The sequence below is a fragment of the Sorex fumeus genome, unplaced genomic scaffold (genome assembly GCF_029834395.1).
Source record: "Sorex fumeus unplaced genomic scaffold, SorFum_2.1 ptg000024l, whole genome shotgun sequence".
Lineage (NCBI taxonomy): Eukaryota > Metazoa > Chordata > Mammalia > Eulipotyphla > Soricidae > Sorex > Sorex fumeus.
Genome location: NW_026606081.1, coordinates 20,523,784 through 20,544,247, shown reverse-complemented (window position 1 = coordinate 20,544,247; position 20,464 = coordinate 20,523,784). Strand labels below are relative to the sequence as shown.

Genomic DNA, 20,464 nt, shown 5'->3' with positions numbered 1-20,464 from the left:
ATCATATGTTGACTCTCCCCAGCCTGCAGGGGCCATTTTAATTGAGAGAACTTCCACTGTGTCCATGGAAATGCCAATCATTTGGGAGCCTAGTAAAGCTACTGATTCAACTTATGTAACTGAATTCTGCAAAACGCTGGACTGGAGATAGATTCTAAAAGCTTGTGGGAAATTATACTTGGCAAAAAGACAACCAAGAACTATATTTTTAATGGGTTCAGAACACACTCAGGTACTACCAGCTGAAACTCAAATCTTAAAGTAGAAGGCAATGACCACATTTCTTTTCCTGGCTTTGTACCTAGAGGAGGATCCAGAAAGATACTCTCTTTCCTGTAACTTTCAGAATGCTGAAGAGCAGCCTTCCTGCTTGACTGCAAAGAGAGATTCAAGAGGAGTGGAACATAACCTTGGTAGCCAAGGTTCTGCATCGTAGAAAACCAAAGGAACGGCCATCTGGCTGCACACAGTCTTGGAGACTAGGTCTCTCACTGGGCTGTTAAATTCTGCTAGACTAACTGGACAAGTGTGTAAGCAGAGCAACAGCATGCCTGCTGAAGACTAATTACAATTAAAACTTGTAGTTGACAAGCAGCTGAAGGGTGATGAATCTAATAAACATTTAGATCTTCAAAGTAAGTTAAAACAGAAACTTAAATTCCTGATCAGGCATCAGGAATGCGCAGGATCATGCCAGCAGACAGGCAGTCTTCTGGGAATCTGCAGTCATCACCTTCTCAGGGACATGTGGCTCCCCCTTCAGTACTCCTCCCTTCAGACACACTCAAAGAGACCCTGGAAACTGCTAGTTCTCACAGCTGGAAAGCTTAAAAGCCTCTGTGCGTACACCAGGGTTTAGAAGCAGCATCTGCACTCAATGCCTCTTCTGCAAATCAAAGCACCCAAAAGGAGAGAGAGAACAACAGGGAATACCCTGCTGCAGAGGCAGGGTGGGACGGGGGGGGGGGGATGGGGAATGGGAGGGATACTGGGATCCGTGGTGGTGGAAAATGGGCACTGGAGGAGGGATGGGTATTTGATCACTGTATAATCGAAACCGAAACCCAAGCAGAAAAATTTGTAAGTCTACAACTGTACCACATGATGTTTCACTAATAAAATTTTTTTAAAAAAAGAAGCAGCAGCATCTGTCTCTAGTGGCTGATGCCATATAGTGCCCAGCTCTGCAGCCACATGCAGTATGTTTTCTCATCCTGTGGAGGAATTCAATTCGCAGAGACCCTGAGAGCAACTGTTGGAAGAAACAAATCATCAAGGCAGACAGGGAAAATGCTGATGGCATTAAGACCCCAGATTCCAGGTATTCCAAGCCATACCCATGATTTCTGGGAGTCTCTGCAGAAAGAATCTTCCTCTCCAAAGCACAAACAGAGTGGTTCTATTAGGGCCTACCTTTGTGTCTGAGCATCGCATAGAACATGCAGCTTTGAACAAATTATACAGCATGTGTATGTATACACATACGTGTCTAACACAAAAGTGTTAAAAGAAAACAGTGTAGGCATGAGGTAGGAAGCAAACAAGGGGGATAAGGACATGCTGGATTTAATGTTTTTTTACTCAGCTAGTTGATATTTCTAGCCAACATGGAATCAAGCCAGGGTAAATAGTGTTTCTTCATGTTGATTTGACTGTCAAGTGAATCTCATTAATGAAATTCAATTATGGATGGAAATTTGCAATTCTCCAACTATGTCACTGATAAATAATAAATGAGTCATCCTATACTTCTCCATAAACTGACTATTCAGACTTTGGGCTTAAACACTGCTTTCAAAAACTCAAATATGTTTAAAGGAGTTATTGAAATAATTAATAAAAATGCCTTTGGGTTGCTCTTCTGCAGCCAGAACTGCAGCCCATTCTGGCAATGCACATATAGAGATGCCTGTGTGTGAGAACCAAGATCTCCTGTGTAGGGGGTGACTATGTGAGCACCACACATTCCTGACTTTCCCCCATGTAAGTCAAAAGGCAAAGCCTAGGAGGCAAAGAGGCCCTGGGTGCAAGATAAAGTCAGCAATCCTAAAACTCCCAGTCTGACGAGAATGTGGGCAGGGACTAAGAAACAGTCTTTCTCCTTTGTCCATTTGTTTTCATTGACATGAAAGTGAAATTCTGAGCAAGAGCAAAAGACAAATAAGAAGAAGGAATAAGAAAGTGGCAATAAGACTGCAGTCACAGAAAAAAATGTCTACAAATAAGTAGACACAGGGTATAAGAGGGGGATGGAGAAATATAGTGACTTAGTAGGGCAGGGCAGACTGTTTTTTTTTTATTAATTTTTATTAGTGAAACACCATGAGGTACAGTTGTAGACTGACAAATTTTTGTGCTTGGGTTTCAATTATACAATGATCAAATACCCATCCCTCCACCAGTGCCCATTTCCCACCACCAGGGATCCCAGTATCCCTCCCACCCCCATCTCCCCATCCTACCCTGCCTCTGTGGCAGGGCATTCCCTTTTGTTCTCTCTCTCCTTTTGGGTGTTGTGGTCAGGGCAGACTGTTAAGTCAGAAGCCACTGGACATTTACATGGAGACGCTGAGGAGGTTACTGGTTATAAGTCTGGATTTCAGATGAGGTCAGACCCAGAGACTAAAATTAGAAGTCATCAGTGCCAGCTGGTCCCAAATCTGAATGAGCTTGGAGTGGGCCAGAAAAAAAGATGTCAGTAACATGCCTGGGGCATCCCTAAATTCAGAGGCCAGAGTACACAAAGTAATGTGAAAACGTGCTGCCTGTAAGTTAGGAAACTCTAGGAAGACAAGTGGGGAGTGTTCCTAGGAGAGAAGTGGGTCTAAGCCGCTGGTGAGGAAACAGTGTGCTACAGGGCTAGCATGGGACAGGAAGGACGTCTCAGGTTCAACCAAAGGACTAGGTTCAAAAATGAAAAGAATTTCACTTTCACGTCAATAAAAACAAATGGATAAAGGAGAAAGACTGCCTTCATTCCAGTCAGATTCATGCCTCAAGCTGGTTGAGAAACTGAAGGGCATAGCCTATTTGCAAGCAAGACACAGAAAAGCAGTCTGATACAATGACATATATGTGACAGTGGCATGTCACTGGCCCTGTCCTTGGGTTGCTCACCCATCAGTGATACTAAACTTGATTGCAATCCTAGGAGAGAGAGTCCCTGAGTCTACCCCAGGCCTACTGAGTCAAGATTTTCCCAGATAGTACTGGCAGGAGATGCCTTTGGGAGGAGGAACTGAGGGCACAGGCTGACAATAAACACTGTGCTGGAACAGGAGGAGCAAGAGCAGAATGACAGCTTCTCAGGAGAGAATAGGTAGGTGAGAGCAGAACTAGGTCATGCAGAGTCTAAGATGGGAGCTAATCGTGTGAATCTAGATGGTGTCTTTCTGATCAGAGTAACTCAAGCTGTATTTACAGAAACAAGGGGAGAACAGACACTTAGCTCACACACTCGACAGTCAAAAGAACCTCCACATGTTAAAAGGAACAAACTTGGTGAGGCGAGAGGAGCAAACAGTGAAGGAACCCTATCCAGAGAGAAGCAATGTTCAGTGGCGAATTCAGAAGGAACCTGGCCTCATCCTGAACACTTTAAGAGTTGACATGCTAGATTTATTCTGAGTTCAACAGGGTAAAAAAATCTTGTGACAATATTAGAAGGATTCTTTGAGCGAATGACTCTACAGGAAGAAGCTTTCCCAGGAAAGGTGCCTCATAGAAGGCCTCCCCAAACGAATGCTCTGCAGAAAATAATTTTTCTGTGAGCAAGTGAGCAAGCCAGTAGCCGGTTTCAAATAAACACTGTGACTAATCCCGAATGTCACTAAAGCTTGGCTCCTCCCACAAGTCAAACCAATGGTGGGTGTGTTTTTTCCCCAGTGGTAGGAGACTGACATGGCCACTAGTTAATCTCCCCCTCCATATCCCATAAGATCTTGGCCTCTTATACTTGTGAGTTCACACAGTAAACCATGGGGGGCTGCTGCTGCAATGCATATGTGTATTGCATATGTGCTGTTCAGTGGCCCAGAGATGCCTCCCTGCCTCCCCAGGGATCCCCAACAGAGAAACAGAGAGAGACTGGGAGACAGGGGACCACACTCTGATGGTGAAAATGGCCCATTTAATGCAGAGCGTCTAGCATACTTACAGAACATGTGAAAGGGGGGTTGAGGTAAGGACAGAGGTGTGATTGGTCATTTACATAGATAAATATTTGGCAGAGAAAATTCTCTTAGGGAGATCAATTCAAAATGACACTCTCTCAGGGACATCTATATTGCTTTTATCTTTCCCTCTAGTTGTGTAAGTTATCAATACTTGCAGTTGTTTGGATAAACACAATAAGAGATAATCATCCCAACACTTAGCTCTCTGAGCTAAAAGCAAGCGAAGCTTTTTTTTTTTTTAATTAATGAAACACCATGAGGTACAGTTGTAGACTTACAAATTTTTGTGCTCGGGTTTCCATTGTACAATGATCGAGTACCCATCCCTCCACCAGTGCCCATTCTCCACCACCACTAATCCCAGTATCCCTCCCACCCCTCTTACCCCCCGTCCCACCCTGCCTCTGTGGCAGGGCACTCCCTTTTGTTCTCTCTCTCCTTTTGGGTGCTGTGGTTTGCAAAAGAGGCACTGAGTGGCAATCATGTTCGGCCTAGAGTCTACTTTCAGCATGCTTCTCCCATCCTGGGGGATCCTTTCAACACCCCCCCCATTAGGTGCTCCCTTCTATATCTGAACTGCCTTTACCCCTAGAGTGTGATGCTGGCCTCCAAGCCATGGAGTAAACCTCCTGGTATTTATCTCAGCTATCCTTGGGTGTTAGTCTCCTATTTTGTTACTCTATGTTCCCCAGATGAATGCAATCTTTCTATATCTGTGCCTCTCTTTCTGACTCATTTCGCTTAGCATGATACTTTCCATGTAGTACCAGTTGTATGTAAGTTTCATGACTTCATCTTTTCAAACAGCTACATAGTACTCCATTGTGTAGATATACCAAAGTTTCTTTAACCAGTCATCTGTTCTTGGGCACTCAGGTTTTTCCAGATTCTAGCTATTGTAAACAGTGCTGCAATGAACAGACAACTGCAGATGCCACTTCAACTATACTTTTTTGCCTCTCCGGGGTATATTCCCAGGAGAGGAATTGCTGGGTCCAATGGGAGCTCAATTTCTAATTTTTTGAGAATTCATACTGTTTTCCAAAAGGGCTGAACCAGTCAGCATTCCCACCAGCAGTGATTGAGAGTCCCTTTTTCGTCACATCCACGCCAGCACCAGTTGCTTTTGTTCTTTTGGATGTGGGTCAGTCTCTGTGGTGTGAAATGATATCTCATTGTTGTTTTGATCTGCATATCCCTGATGATTAATGATGTAGAGCATTTTCTCATGTGTTTTTTAGCCATTCGAATTTCATCTTTGAGAAAGTTTCTGTTCATTTCGTTGCCCCATTTTCTGATAGGGTTGGATGTTTTCTTCTTGTGGAGTTCAACCAGTACTTTGTATATCCTTGATATCAACCCCTTGTTGGATTTGTATTTGGTGAATATCCTTTCCCATTCTGTGGACTGTCTTTGTATTTTGGTCACTGTTTCTTTGGAGGTGCAGAAGCTTCTTGGTTTAAAATAGTCCCATTTGTCTATCTCTGTTTTCACTTGCTTACCCAGTGGCGTGACATCTTTGAAGACACCATTACCTTCAATGTCATGGAGAAGCTTGATTTCTTCCTTTCCTACCTGAATGCACTTAATATCTTTTTCTTGCCTAATCGCTATTGCAAGTAATTTTGATTACAGTTTCAATTTCCTTGATGTTAATAGGTCTATTCAGGTACTCTAGATCTTCTTGATTCAGCTTCGGGAGATTATAGGAATCCAGGAATTTATCCATTTCTTCTAGGTTCTCTTGTTTCGTGGCATACAGTCTTTCAAAGTAGCCTCTGATGATCTTTTGAATTTCTTTCGTTTCTGTTGTGATATCCCCATTCTCATTTCTTACTCGTTTTATTGGGGTTCTCTCTCTCTCTGTTTCTTTGTGAGTGTTGCTAGTGGTTTATCTATCTTATTTATTTTCTCGAAGAACCAACTCTTAGTTTCATTGATCTTCCGGACTGTTTCTTTGGTTTCCATTGTTTTGTTGATTTCTACTCTGAGTTTTATGATGTCTTTCCTTCTGCCTGATTTGGGCTCCTTCTGTTGATCCTTTTCTAAGATCTTGAGCTGTGAAGTCAAGTTGTTTATGTGCATCCTTTCTTCCGTCCTGAGATATGCTTGCTGAGCTATAAATTTTCCCCTTAATACAGCTTTAGCTGCATCCCATAAGTTCTGGTAGCACATGTCTTCATTCTCATTTGTTTCCAGGTATCTTTTGATTTCGTCCTTGACTTCCTTCCTGACCCACTCATTGTACAGCATTGAGTTGCTTAATTTCCAGGTGTTTGATTTGGTTCTCCGTGTCTGTTTGTGATTCACTTCTATTCTCAGTGCATTGTGGTCTGAAAATATTGTTGATACTATTTCTATCTTCCTGATTCGATTGAGGTATGTTTTGTGGCCTAGCACATGGTCTATTTTGGAAAATGTTCCATGCGCACTGGAGAAGAATGTGTATTCTTTCTTTTGGGGGTGTAAAGCCTTGTACAGGTCTATAAGTCCTTCTCTTCTGTTTCTTCTTTCATGTTTCCTTATTGAGTTTTGTTCTTGTTTATCTATCCAGAAGTGATAGGGAGATGTTGAAGTCTCCAGCTACTGTTGTGTTGCTAGCAATGCCCTTCTTAAAATCTGTTAGCAGTTGTTTTAAGTATTTAGCTGTTCCCTTGTTAGGTGCGTATACGTTTAAGAGTGTGATTTCTTTCTGTTGTACGTTCATCCCTTGATGAAGAGAAAATGGCCTTCGCTGTCCCTTCTAATCTTTTTCAACCCGAAATTGATGTTGTCGGATACTAGTATGGCCACCCCAGCTTTTTTGAGGGAGCTGTTTGCTTGCAGGATTGTTTTCCTGTGTTTGCTCTGATTGTTCAGATGAGTTTCCTGTAGACAGCAGAATGTTCGTTTCTGTTTCTGGATTCATTTTGCCACTCTGTGTCTCTTGATTGGTGCATTTAGACCGTTGACATTAAAAGAGATTATTGTCATGGGATTTTGTACCATGTTTCTGTAGGGGTTGGTTGTGTTTCTAAGTGTTTTCCTTCTTATCCTACAGGAGCCCCTTTATTCCTTCTTTTAGGTTTGGTTTTGAGTCTATGAAGTTCCTGAGTTGTTGTTTAGCTACAAAATGGTATATAGTTCTGTTGGGTAACATTGCTTTGTCCTTCAAGAAGCTTAGGTTTTATCTGGTTACACCCACCTCAGTGCTCCTGAAGCACTTCCACTTCCATTGTGTTTATCTGTAAACAGTCTTCCCTATGCTCTCCCACCCAGTTAATCAGCTTTCCCCTTAATCAGACTTTGTTAATTTGTAAGATCAGTTTCCCAGAAATCTATGATTTTATATGTATGAGTGAAATATTGCCTTTCTCCTTCCTTATGCCTTATGAACAGTTTACTTTAAAGTAATATCCTTTTGTATAGATACAGAAAGACCGTTAACATTATGCTTTGTAATTTAGGATTTGATTGGCCTTGAATATTATTCACTCCCGGGCATCATCTTTCTCGACTTAAGCCTCAGTTGCCCATAGTTCCTAACACCCCAAAAGCAGGGTCCCGACGAGGGACTGAATGGACCCAGGGCAAGCAGTGAGCTACCCTGGCAGCGAAATGGGCCAGGCCAAAGTGCCACGATTCTTAACTATAAGTTAAGAGTTTGATCATAGACAAATGCTGTCATGATCCAAAGGTAACGACAAGACTAGGATCCTGCTAGGGGTGGGAAAGACTATCTGGCCTGAGCACCGTAGTCTGAGATCGAGATGGCCCTAGGAGAGCAATTCTATAAGTTTAAGATATTTCTTACTGTATCCATACAAAATGATTTATATAATATTTTATATGCTTGTCGGACAAGGAGAGGAGAGGCACGCCCATGGAATTCTGCTCTAGGGTGGGTCCTCCTGCTAAGGAAGGATCTGTCCTAGGAGTGGTCTTCCCTGAGGCTAAGATTTCTACCCCTGTTGATCTCCACCCCTATTGATTGTGACCACACCTATGTAATTGTCTTCCCCAATTGCTCTTGGAGGGAGATATAGGGACAGTAGATTGGGCAAAAGGGGGGAGAGATAGAGAGACAGAGGAGAAGAGGAAAGAATCAGAATAAACTACGACTAATACCAACCAGCCTGGCCCTCGTTCCTTCCTCCGCCTGACCATCGCCATCGACCTCTCCGGGGTGGTAGAAGGGTGAGACTACCGAACGCGGGTGGCGGGAGAGATAGAGCCGCCGCCGTGTGGGTGCCACGCCCCCAATTTGTGTGAGATTACACATAGTTCTATCGAGTTTGAATGATAGTTTAGCTGGATAAAGTATTCTTGGTGAGGCATTCATTTCATTGAGTTTTTTTCACTATATCCCACCATTGCCTTCAGGCTTGGAGGGTTTCCTCTGATAGGTCTGCTATAAATCTAAGGAGTGCTCCTTTGTATGTGATTTCCTTCTTTGACCTTGCTGCTTGTAGTATTGTGTCTCTGTCCACAGCATCCATAGTTCTGACTATGATATCCCTTGGAGTGTTTTTATTAGGGTCTCTTTTTTGTTGGCACATTTCTGGCTCCTTGGATCTGTATGTCTGCATTCCTTAACTCTGGGAACTTTTCAGCAATGATTTCTTTGACTGTGGCTTTTTTATTGGGGTTGCCTCCCTGCCCTTCTGGTACTCCAATGATTCTAATGTTGTTCCTTTTGGCATCATCCCCTAGGTCTCTGATTCTCTGTAGAGCCATTTTGAGATCTTTTGCCATTGCGTGTTTTTCCCTATGGGATTTCTGTTGCTCATCTTCAAGCTCACCGATCCTCTCTTCAGTTGCACTTATCCTATTGCTAAGGGCACTTATGAGTTTTTAATTTCATCTACCGAGTTCTTTATCTGTGACACTTCTTTTTGTAGCTTTTTTGTTTCTGCTCTCATTTCTTCCTGTATTTTCTCGACTAAACTTTCTATTGTTTCTTTCATTTCTTCTTTTAGTTTTCTGGATATCTCTTCCATTGATTCTTTGAGTAGATTTTTGAACATCCTCTGCATTTCGTCTCAGAGTTCTTTATCGGAGAGAGCATATTTGTAGGTCACTCCGTTTGAGGATTTGGGAATCTTTTCTTTGTCTTCACCTTGTAGTGGAGATTTGCGTTGTTTCTTCATGTTGTTTTGACTAGTGGTAAATTCCTGGAATTCACTAGCACTGTTCCCTCTTATCATGGGAAAGGATTCTGCATAAGGCCAGTCAATGGTGGCCACCCTTCTCTCTAGGGTCTTAGCTTTCTTTCAGGCATTTTCCTTTGGCTCATGACGGGCATCTAGTGAAGCTTTTGTAGGAGATGTTCTTTTAGTACTGGGTTTATACAGCTTCTATTGTGTACTGGTCTTTTGTTAGAATTGGAGTAGGCCCAGTGGATTGTTATTGTATTGTAGTGTAGGTGGCCAGAATTTCCCCCACAGATCTAGATGACAAGGTCTGGGGTGAGAGTCCAGAGTGCTGAGAGTGGGAAATATAAATGTGGCCGCATTAGCGGCGGCCCACCCTGGGGAGGCCACGCCCACTTTCGATGGAGGCCACGCCCCTACAGTGATGTCCACGCCCCCAGCCAGTCTAGATGCTAGTCCACAGACCTGTTGGGGGGGTGGCGCTCCCTGCGCTCCCTGCGGAAGTGGCTGCAGCTGCCCCTGCCCGGGGGCCCAGTGGTGGCGGCTGGGTTTCTGGGTCCCAAATTCGGGTGGGGAGTGCGTGCCAGGTGGGTATCTGTTGGCGGGGGATGGCGACTACATGGACTGGTGCTCCCTGTGGAAGTGGCTGCACCTGCCCCTGCCCAGGAGCCCAGCAGTGGCGGCTGGGTTTCTGGGTCCTGAGTTGGGGTGGGGAGTGTGTGCCAGGCGGGTACCTGTTGGTGGTGGGCGATGACTACATGGACCAGTGCTCCCTGCAGAAGTGGCTGCAGCTGCCCCTGCCCGGGGGCTCGGCGGTGGCCCAAGCAAGCAATGCTTTTAACACTTAGTTCTCTGGGCTCTGAGAGCAAGCAAGGTTTTTTATCATAATTCCCAGACTCAGTCCTCAGACCAGTTCAGCTTGTCCTTCCCCATGGGGGTACTGTCTTTTACATTGAAACAGCTTGTGTCAATACCATGCATTTATGCTTTCTAGAATGTCCCATTTTGATGGCAGGTAACTGCCACTCGACTGGAGTCCATCCCAGTCCCACAGTGGAACCTCCCTTTTGGGGTGTTAGGAACTACAGCAACTGAAGCCTGAGTCAAGTAATTAGGACCAAGTAACTATGTTCAGGAGCAGATATATTTCAGAGTCAATCAACTCCCAAATATTAGGAGCATAACCTTAATGGTCTCTCTGTATTTAACCAAAGAACACTGGTCTATAGTTAAATATAAAAAGGTTATAGGGAGCATAGAAAAGCAGGTACAAATATACAACATTTCAAATACAAAGCAGTACTAATACAATGTTCATAATTACCAGAAAGTTTTGGCTTATAAGCAATCCAGACTAACCTAGGGAACTGTGACAATGAGAGGTAAAATCAAGGGAAAGGTTAAGGATAAATGTTAAACAAATTAGGGGTGCTAGCAAGAGCATATTAAGCCTCTCTGGAAGGAAAAAAGGGGACAATTCACTAATGTAGCCTAAAACACTTAGGGTTGATATCCAACAGTACTGAACTTTCAGTAAGGCAGCCTTGGCTATTCCAATCACATTAGACCAATAGCCTATTAGCCCCTACTCCAATCAACATTACCCCAAAACCCAGAAAAGCAGCAGTGAGCAAAAGCAATCTAATCAAAAAGTATAAATAAGCTCAGGCCAGAGAATACATTCCATGAATCAGTGCAAAAGGCTCTACACAGTAACACAGGAATACCAAATTGAAAGGAAATATCTTTGATGGTGAAAGAAGAGACCACTGTCCACCGAGTTCCCCCAGAGTCCTTACTGGCAGTAAATAGGGGGTTGTGCTCATATTGTATTGGAAAGAATGACGTCCAGACTACCACAGGAACCATGGGGAAATGGTGCAGAACCTATGATGAGAAGTGGATAAAAATGGGAGCCTTGAAACCTCAACAAGGAATATCCACCTACATAATTTCTCTGCTAAAGAATTCAGAGACAAAATGAACTCAAAGAAACAGTGGAATGGACATTCAATAAAACACAGGAGAATAGGAGAGCAGAAATAAGAACACTATACACAGAAATAGCATTATTTTAAAATTTTGGTAGGTGAAATGAAAAACTCAATAGATGCCCTCAACAGTAGAAAAACAGCAGCTGAAGACTGAACACAGAAATGTACACTGGTAAAGGGACAATTATTATCCCATCAATAAAATTTGGGAGGTAAGATGAAAGAGCTCAATAGATGCTCTCAACAGTAGAGTAACAACAGCTTGTCTTGCACACAGTGAAATGTACACTGATGAAAGGACAGGTATTGGAACACTGCATGACTAAAACCCAACCATAAACAACTTTATATCTGTGTAACTCATGGCGATTCAACTTAAAAAAGAAAGAAAAAAGAGAGCAAAAGGAAAATTACTAAGACTTGATTCTAATTAGTGGGAAGGCTGGTCTTTTTAACAGAAAGAATAATCCAAAGATATAGAAATGGTCAATAATGGGGGCCAGAGAGATAGTATACCAGGTAAGGGACTTGCCTTGAATATAGCTGACCCAGGTTCAATCCTGGCATCCCATGTGGTCCCCTAACACCATCAGGAATAATTCTTCAGTGAAGAACCAGAAGAAACCCATGAGCACTGTCAGGTATGCCCTCCCCCCCACACACATACACACTAAAAAAGAAGAATGAAAAGATATGTTCAATAATGCTTTAGGATTTATTATAATTTAAAAACAATCCAAACGAGTATTATGGAAATACAGATATCTCTAGAAGAACCCTTCCTAGAATGTAAATTCTCTGATGAGGTACATTCCTCCCAGTTGCATTTCTGACAGCATATATGGTCTCCTAAGTATCAACCACCTGGTTTGGCCCCAAAACCAAAACCAAACCGAACAAGACTTGCCCCATGATAGGTATTCAAATGTTTTCTGATGAATGTGTTTATAATGTTTAAATATCACAAGTTTGCTCTAGGGTGATTCATGCAATGTAGCTGTTTCTTCTAAACCAGCAGATGCCATTAATTCTGAGAAACTGTACAAAAACCAATTTCCCCTAAATAACAGTCAATTTTTCTTGAGGGGGAGGGGGCTTAGGGCCATACCCAGTGGTACTGAGGGGACTACATGTGGTGCCAAGAATTGAGCCAGAGTTAGATGTATGCAAGATAAGGGTCTTAAGAGCTATGATTAAGATAATGTGTTGCCAGCCCAAAACAGCCATCTTTTGAGTCTTCACAGTCAACTTAGAATCTAGATAAATGGGCTGTTTAATTATGTCTAATATTCAGCTGTCAGGTTAGCTTGAGATTTAGAGTCCAAGGTGGAATTAAGAGCTTTTGCTCAATCTTTCTGTACTCTATACAGAAGTGGTAGAGCCTCAACCATTCAGGAGCTATGATCCTTCCAGCTGTGACCTGCTGTAGGTATTAATCATTAAGGCCTCACTTCAAGTAAATGTTCCCTTTTTGGGGGGAGCTGTGGGGGAGAGTTACTAAATCAGGTGCTGGTATCACCAGTCCAGGAGGAGATACAGGATGTCCACACCTCTGGCTGGCTATGGTTCACCTTGAATCATCTCATTCGCTTCCTGTTCGTTTATGAGGGAACTCAAAAGGCTCTAACAAAGAGGACTTTACATTACCAAGACAATCAATGCTCATCACATCCTCTACAAATGAGCCTAAAGCTAAACGGAATTTCTGGCTACTGGTTCAGAACCTGGACTGCTCCTAATATTTGAAGCCATTTTCAAAGCTGCCATTCAGTTCTTGTACCATGTATGTAACTTTGTTTTGCTTTCTCTTGAGATGCTGAGGTGAAAACACAGAAAATGCACAAACTATTACACTAAGTCACCCTCTATCCTCTTGACCCCATGTAGGAGAGGACAAGCTCCAATCATGTCTATGGGAAGACCATCCTTCTAGCAGACACTGTGAATGCATCCCCATCACCATCCACAGCAATCCTATGATGGAAAGTGTCCTTGCATCACCAATGAGGAAATATCTCAGAGAGATTAATACAGATATCCCAAGCCAAACAGATCATACGTGAAGTAGTCAGTACATAAACTCAGGTCTGCTGAACCCAAGCTGTACTCCATTTTCCACACAGCAACCAGAGCTACTGTAAAACAAAAGTCAGAATAATCCCCTATCAAGATGCCCCATGCCACTTTCATCCAACACTCTCTGCAGGAGCCTGCCTGCTCTGCTCTCTTAACTGCCTGTCTTCCCACTCCCTACTTCTCACCTTTCTTGTCTTCCTTGCAGTCCTACTAGTCTTCTTTATATTCTTTGGAATCATCAAGTCTGTGACTCAGAGCCACCAAACTCGCCAGTTCCTCTGCCTGGGATTCTGTTCCCTGTGTTCAGCGTATATCTCCAACAACATAAACGTCTCTTGCTCTGGGACCATTTGCAAGTACTCTTCCAAGAAAAGCCCCCCAGGGCGCTCAAAGTGGCCCTGAAGCTAAACTTGTTGTTCTTGGCTGCATTTAACAGCCCACTCATATAGTTACTGCCAGCAGCTGGACACACACACACACACACACACACTGGGATTGTGAGAAGTGTACTGGCAGCACAGGGGAAAAGCATTTCTCCAGGTGGGCTTTGTGTCATTTCATGCTGCACCTAAGACTAGGGCCCAGGCTCAGGACTATCTCCTACGTATCACTGTGCTGCCTCTCCTCTCTCGCCTCCTCCTCTTGCCCTGGCTCCTAGAGCGCTACTCCACACAGCTGAGCTAACTTGACAGGTAACTCTCTCAGCTCCACAATCTTTTCATTTGCCAGAAGTGGTCCTGACAGTGGGGACTTTAATAACCCACACTGCTCTGAGAAGCTTTTTATTTTATTAGAGAAGAGATATTTGAGGCAACTGATAACACAAGAAGAAAATTATATTTTTGCAAAGAGGGGGGTAAAAAGATCAAGAGAACTAATTGTCTGCTTGTTGCTAGAATAATTATTTCATTTAATGCCTTCCAGAATATTTTTCAAAGCAGATATAAAGGGACTCTTATTAACGGAGTTATAAAAAGCTGTTCTCTCTGGCATTTAACCAACCAGAGGACTTCTAAAAGTGGAGTTTCTGAGATCCCAATACAAATCTCCAAGCTACAAGGCAGTGAAGGCAGATGTTATTCATTATACAAAAAAAAGACTAATAATATACCACAGTAAAGTTTCTAAAATTATCTGTTTTGCAAACTAACTTTGTCTCCCTTCATCTATGATGTACACCTAGTCTCATAAACTTATTTGAAGATGATTCATTTCCTTTAAAAACCATACATTCTCTATAAGTATTTTGTAAATGAATCAAAAGGGTGGTTTAATTTCCAACCCGAGTCTTTTTTTTTAATTTAAATTTCATTTGAGACTGTCTATATGAACAACTTTTTAAATGTGGACATTCCTGCTGGCATTTTGTTTGCTTAACTTTTAATTTTATCTCTTTCTCTCTCTCTCTCTCTCTCTCTCTCTCTCTCTCTCTCTCTCTCATGCATGGAACACTTCAAAGGAACTTGCAGCTTAAGGCTATGGTCAAACTCAAAGGGTGAACTATCAAAGAGAGAAGAGGACAGTTTTCTGAGAATGTTTAAGCGAAGATTTCAGTTTGGAACTTTTAATCAACGCATATGCCTTATCCTCACAAAATATATGCAAGATACAACAAATAACGCTGTACTATACAGACAAATGCCAAGACAGACAAAATTCTGCCAATGTTCTCAGTTCCAAAGAAGAAAGAAAAAGGAGCTCAGATTCCTTTTAGTATTCTACTGCTTAGCTCAGTAGGTAAGGTAAAGGTAAAGGCCCTCCCGTTGATCGTCGATTTGCTCGAGCAGGCCCAGTAACGTCTCCATTGGAGACTTTGTTGTTACTGTGTCTGGCATATCGAATACTCTCGGTAGCTTGCCGGGCTCTCCGAGAGGGGCGGAGGAATCAAACTCGGGTCGGCCATGTTGGCCGCTTGTAAGGCGAACGCCCTACCGCTGTGCTATCGCTCCAGCCCAAGATGTAAAAAATTAAATCACACACACACACTGTCTCACTGTCCTCCCATTGTTCATCGATTTGCTCGAGCAGGCCCAGTAACGTTTCCATTTTGAGACTTGTTGTTACTGTGTTTGGCATACTGAATATGTTACAGGTAGCTTGCCAGGCTTTGCCGTGTGGGCAAGATACTCTCAGTAGCTTGCCGGGCTCTCTGAGAGGGGAGGAGGAATCAAACCTGGCTTGGCCAGGCTGGCTGCATGCAAGGCAAACTCCCTACCTCTGTGCTATCACTCCAGCCCCCAAAATTAAATAAATAAATAAATAAAATTAAAAGGTGTTTAGAGGAAATAAAGGAATAGGCACAGAGTAATGGTGTCACAAATGTGTTGCCTGGAGCATAAACTGCCCAGATTTTCCCCATATCTATAGTGTACATGACCATCAATCTGGAACATTCTTTAATCTTTCCCATCAGCAGACACATATTCAAACTCTATAGCATTAAGGACACGTTTATCTGGTATCCAGACATGAATCATATTCAGGCTTCTTCATATGACTGCCAACTGTTTATTATATAATACTCAAACTGGGGTGGGGGGAGCATTTTAATGGCTTGAGTCATCTTCCAAAGAGTTTCTAATTTATTTATTTATTTATTTATTTTTATTAGTGAAGCACCATGAGGTACAGTTGTAGACTTACAAATTTTTGTGCTTGGGTTTCAGTTATACAATGATCGAGTACCCATCCCTCCACCAGTGCCCATTCTCCACCACCAATGATCCCAGTATCCCTCCCATTCCCCTCCCCACACCTCTGTGGCAGGGCATTCCCTTTTGTTCTCTCTCTCCTTTTGGGTGCTGTGGTTTGCAAAAGAGGCATTGAGTGCTAATCATGTTCGGTTTATAGTCTGCTTTCAGCATGCATCTCCCATCTTGGGAGGATACTCCCAACACACTTTACTTGGTGCTCCCTTCTCTATCTGAGCTGCCTTTTCCCATAGCATGTGCGGCTGGCCTCCAAGGCATGGAGTGAAACTCCTGGTACTTATCTCGGCTATTCTTGGGTGTTAGTCTCCTATTTTGTTACTTTATATTCCTCAGATGAATGCAATCTTTTTATGCCTGTCCCTCTTTTAAGAGTTTCTAATTTAAAAAAAAATGTGAAACAGGAAAAAAGGCTACAGGTGGTTTCATGATATTTATTAGCATTACTGAGGGTTTTTTTTGCCTGGATGAAGAAATATTCCTTGGAAACTCTTATCTGTGGATAACTGGCAACATCCCAAAGCATTATCTCTGCTGAACACCTGCACTGGCTCCTCCTGAAGCACACTGCTGCACTCAACTTTTCTACAGAATCTTTGAAATAAAGAAATATTCTCTTCCAACAACCCAACTTTTATTAAAGTTATGTCCTTGTATTCTAACGGTGCCAAGGAGGAAAAGGAGACAAATATAACGTATATAGTATGTAGCTCTAACAACCAAATATGTGTGTTTCTAAGAAATTCAACTTACTTTTTCATTCCATGCCCACAGTCCAATTCCAAGAAATGTTATTCCCAAAAACTGAAAGAAAAAGAGAAAGCAGTATAAACATCAAGTTTTTACTAATTGAAAACACTCTTTGTATTACAAATAAGGAGTGTTTTCAGTCATTTTTTTTTTCATTTTACCTCGTAGCAGTTTTCCTACAATTTGACAGATGATCTTTATTTCTTTATTTGGCTTTTGGGTCACATCTTGCAAGCTACTTCTGGCTTGGTGAATAAATCCTTGAGTGCTTAGGAGACAACACAATTCTGGGACTCAAACCTAGGTTTTTCACATGCAAAACATGTGTCCCTTAAGATATTTTTTTGGAACACTGACAATCTTTTTCTTCTTCTTCTTCTTTTTGATTCACCGTGAGCTACAGTTACAGAAGTTTTGTGTTTGAGTTTCAGTCATACCACTGACAATCTTTAAAAGGAAAACAAATGCCATAATTCCCCTGATTAAAGAGGGTTGCAGGATTAAGAAGGGTTGGGGACATGTAGGTGCTTAGAAGCCTTTTGCAACATGAATAACTACAATAAGGTAGAATCTTCAGTAAAAGGAAAGGTGTCGATTAAGTTTAACACTGCTTTTACTTGGTGGGAGAGATAAGCAGATTTTTCACTATAAAGTGAGAACCAGGTCATGGACTCAAGTGACCTTGTGACCTTCTCTACCACTAGCCAGTGCTCCTGGGCCAGATGAGCCAGTACATGCAGAAGTCCCATGGTCAACCCCTAGTTATCACTCAACCACAACCTCTGTATTACTTTGTTGTCATAGGTTTTAGGAGACTTTGCATGGACCATACCCTGAGTAAGAATGACTGGGCCTCCCTGGAACTACTGACCATGAGAAAAAACGTCTTATTCATCATTTTTAGTATCAAGAACAGCGAAGTTTCCTTCCAAGACACTGAAGAGAGCAGAGTACACATGCCTCTTTTCAAGCAGTCTGACGTGGTAGCGGTTTCTGATCAAACTGTCCTAAATCACGATCACGGTCCTCGTGTTATTCATCGATTTGCTCGAGCAGGCCCAGTAACGTCTCCATTGTGAGACTTATTGTTATTGTGTTTGGCATATTGAACACATCAAGAGTAGCTTGCCAGGCATTGCCATAAGGGCAAGATACTCTCGGTAGCATGCTGGGCTCTCCGAGAGGGGCGGAGGAATCGAACTCGGGTTGGCCATGTTGGTTGCTTGCAAGGCAAACGCCCTGCCTGCTGTGCTATCGCTCCAAATGTCAGAAGTTATCCAAGAGAGAGGTACTCAGGGAAATCAGCTTTTGGCCAATTACTCTTTTCAGTTAAGGGAAATCTGATGCCTATTATCCTGGAAAGGACTGGCATGTGCAAGAAGGCAAGGCACTTTTGTAAGTAACAGCCAGTAAATCTGAAAACAGTAGGGCAGAGGGAAACGAACACTGAACAAACAGGCACTTGGCTGCTCTAAAAACAATGTGTTCTTGAAAAGTCAAGCTTTCAGGATCTCCCATGTGCCTGGCACTGCAGAGCACACAACACAGGCATATATTCTGCACTCTATGTTCCTTTCCCTATACACTGAACCCCATACAGCAAGGCTCATGCACATCTCTGATTTGGCAAAAACTGAAGACCCCATTCCTCTGAGCACTTTGGTGCTTAGAGAAAAAGTATTTGGAATGGTGTTTTACTTTCAACATCCCAACAGAAGAATTATGGGCAACCCATAGAGTAACAGAATCAGAATGCTACTGCACTTCCTGTGTTTTTCTGTTGGCTGTTCTGCTTTGTTTTTTGCTTTTTAGAGGCCACCAGAGCTACACCTAGCAGTGCTCAGATGACAGGAAATAAACCTGGGACTGTTTGGAAGCCAGGCGGTATTATTTGAGCACCTCCCCATCCCACATCCGGTTTCTGATCCAGAACAACAAATGTACTCACCTCCAGAATCAGTTCCCCAAATGGCACAAAGTTACCCCAACTCCACAGAACAAAAATAAAACTACTCAGAAACTGGGGTATGGCTCAGCTGGCGAATATGAGGCCCTGAATTCCATCCCCTGTACCACCAAAACATAAAGCATAGCAATTTGGTGTTTTACTCTCACATTAAAGGTCCCAGGAACAAGAGGGTAGCACGTGACATGCACATACACAGGGCCCCGTTAGACCTAGAGCCAAGGAGCACCAGACACTTATACCATATGGCATGAAGAGAACAACATATATTTTCCCCAGAAAACCAAAAGCAGTTGAGGAGATGAAACCGTGTTCCAGGTAAGAACTGGGGGTGGGACAGAAATTTTCCTAATGGAGTTGATATAGGATTCAAAATACAGACAGTTCTTCACTGTCCACTTTACAAAGTTTCCCTCTCAGTCAGGGACCTTTGAAAATGGCTGTTCTTTCATGGATCATCTACACAGATTGGAAATCTCCTTTTCCCCAGAGAGGAGAGAAAGCAATGTAAACTGGTGAAGGGGTAGGGCATGATTTTTGGAGAGTGGCACAATCATTCATTATCAGGAACTATTCCTGGCTCTGGGCTCAGGAGTGACCCCGGTGGTTATTGTGGGACGTATGTAGTATTGGGGATTGAACAGGGTCAGCCACATAAAAACCTTAAACTTTGCACTCACCCTCACTGTCAGATCCAACAACAGATACTTAAACACAATTTCCTCTAAATTACTACTCCAGTATTCCAGCTTTAACTGTGGTTTTCCAACCAAGTGTTCAAAATCTTGGATAAGGAACACTGGTTTTGAAGTCAAAACCTAAGCAAGTGAACAGTGCAGAACTGGGCCTCAACTATGTAGACCTTCTGTATTACATCACTAGGGTATATATCCCCCTGATCTCCCTCCACCAGGTTTTCTTTTCAAATCAAGTTCTTCCAGCTCCAAATAACTAGAGAATAGACAGAACACAAACGAAGGTGCAAAACTCTTGAGGAACACTAGGCGTCCCTTTTCCCACCTCCTGAATCATGATTCACCCAGCTGATCTGAAACTCACAAGCCCACTCTTAGTCAGTTTGATTTCTTTGAAGAACAAAGGAAACCAGAGTTATCGTCTCATAAATAAATAACTGTAAACACCAGTACAAGTGTGTAGTCAACTAATTTTTGATGTTTTTTTTAAATAAAAAACAGTGATTTTGCGAATATTTTAAAACAATTCACGCAGATTAGCTAGCATTGCCCTGCCCAACACAGGGGCTATTTAGAAACTGATCTCCCTCAAGACAGATAAGGCCAGTAAGAGTAAAAAAAAAAAAAGCAATAAAATTGTAAAACCCAATGTGGGGTGTAGGATAGATAACAAAGGGTTTGTCCTTTCAGCCTTGCCTCAGGGAACTTAAAGCAATTAAAGCAATGTCCTTTCTGTATGGACACAGGAAGACAGTTAATATTATGCTTTGTAACTTGGAAGTTGATTGACTCAGAATAATATTTACTCCTAGGCATCTGCTCTCTCGACTCAGTTGCCCTTAGTTCCTAGCACCCCAAAAGCAGGATCCCAAAAAGGGACTGAATGGACCCAGGGCAAGCTGTGAGCTACAGACATCGAAATGGGCCAGGCCAAAGTGCCACAATACTCAACTATAAGTTGAGAGCGT

At 42.6% G+C, this 20,464-nt stretch overlaps 1 protein-coding gene across 2 annotated transcripts in view; it reads right to left on the bottom strand.

The window, feature by feature from the left end:
• TSPAN5 (tetraspanin 5) overlaps positions 1–20,464 on the bottom strand; it is a 194,291-nt gene that overhangs the window by 21,026 nt on the left and 152,801 nt on the right. The window contains exon 2 of one of the 2 annotated variants that reach the window (XM_056113929.1): positions 16,839–16,889. The exons of the other annotated variant lie outside the window; for it this stretch is intronic. Coding sequence (XP_055969904.1) covers positions 16,839–16,889 — 51 coding nt within the window. The remainder of the gene's footprint in view (positions 1–16,838; positions 16,890–20,464) is intronic. 2 annotated transcript variants of the gene reach the window in all.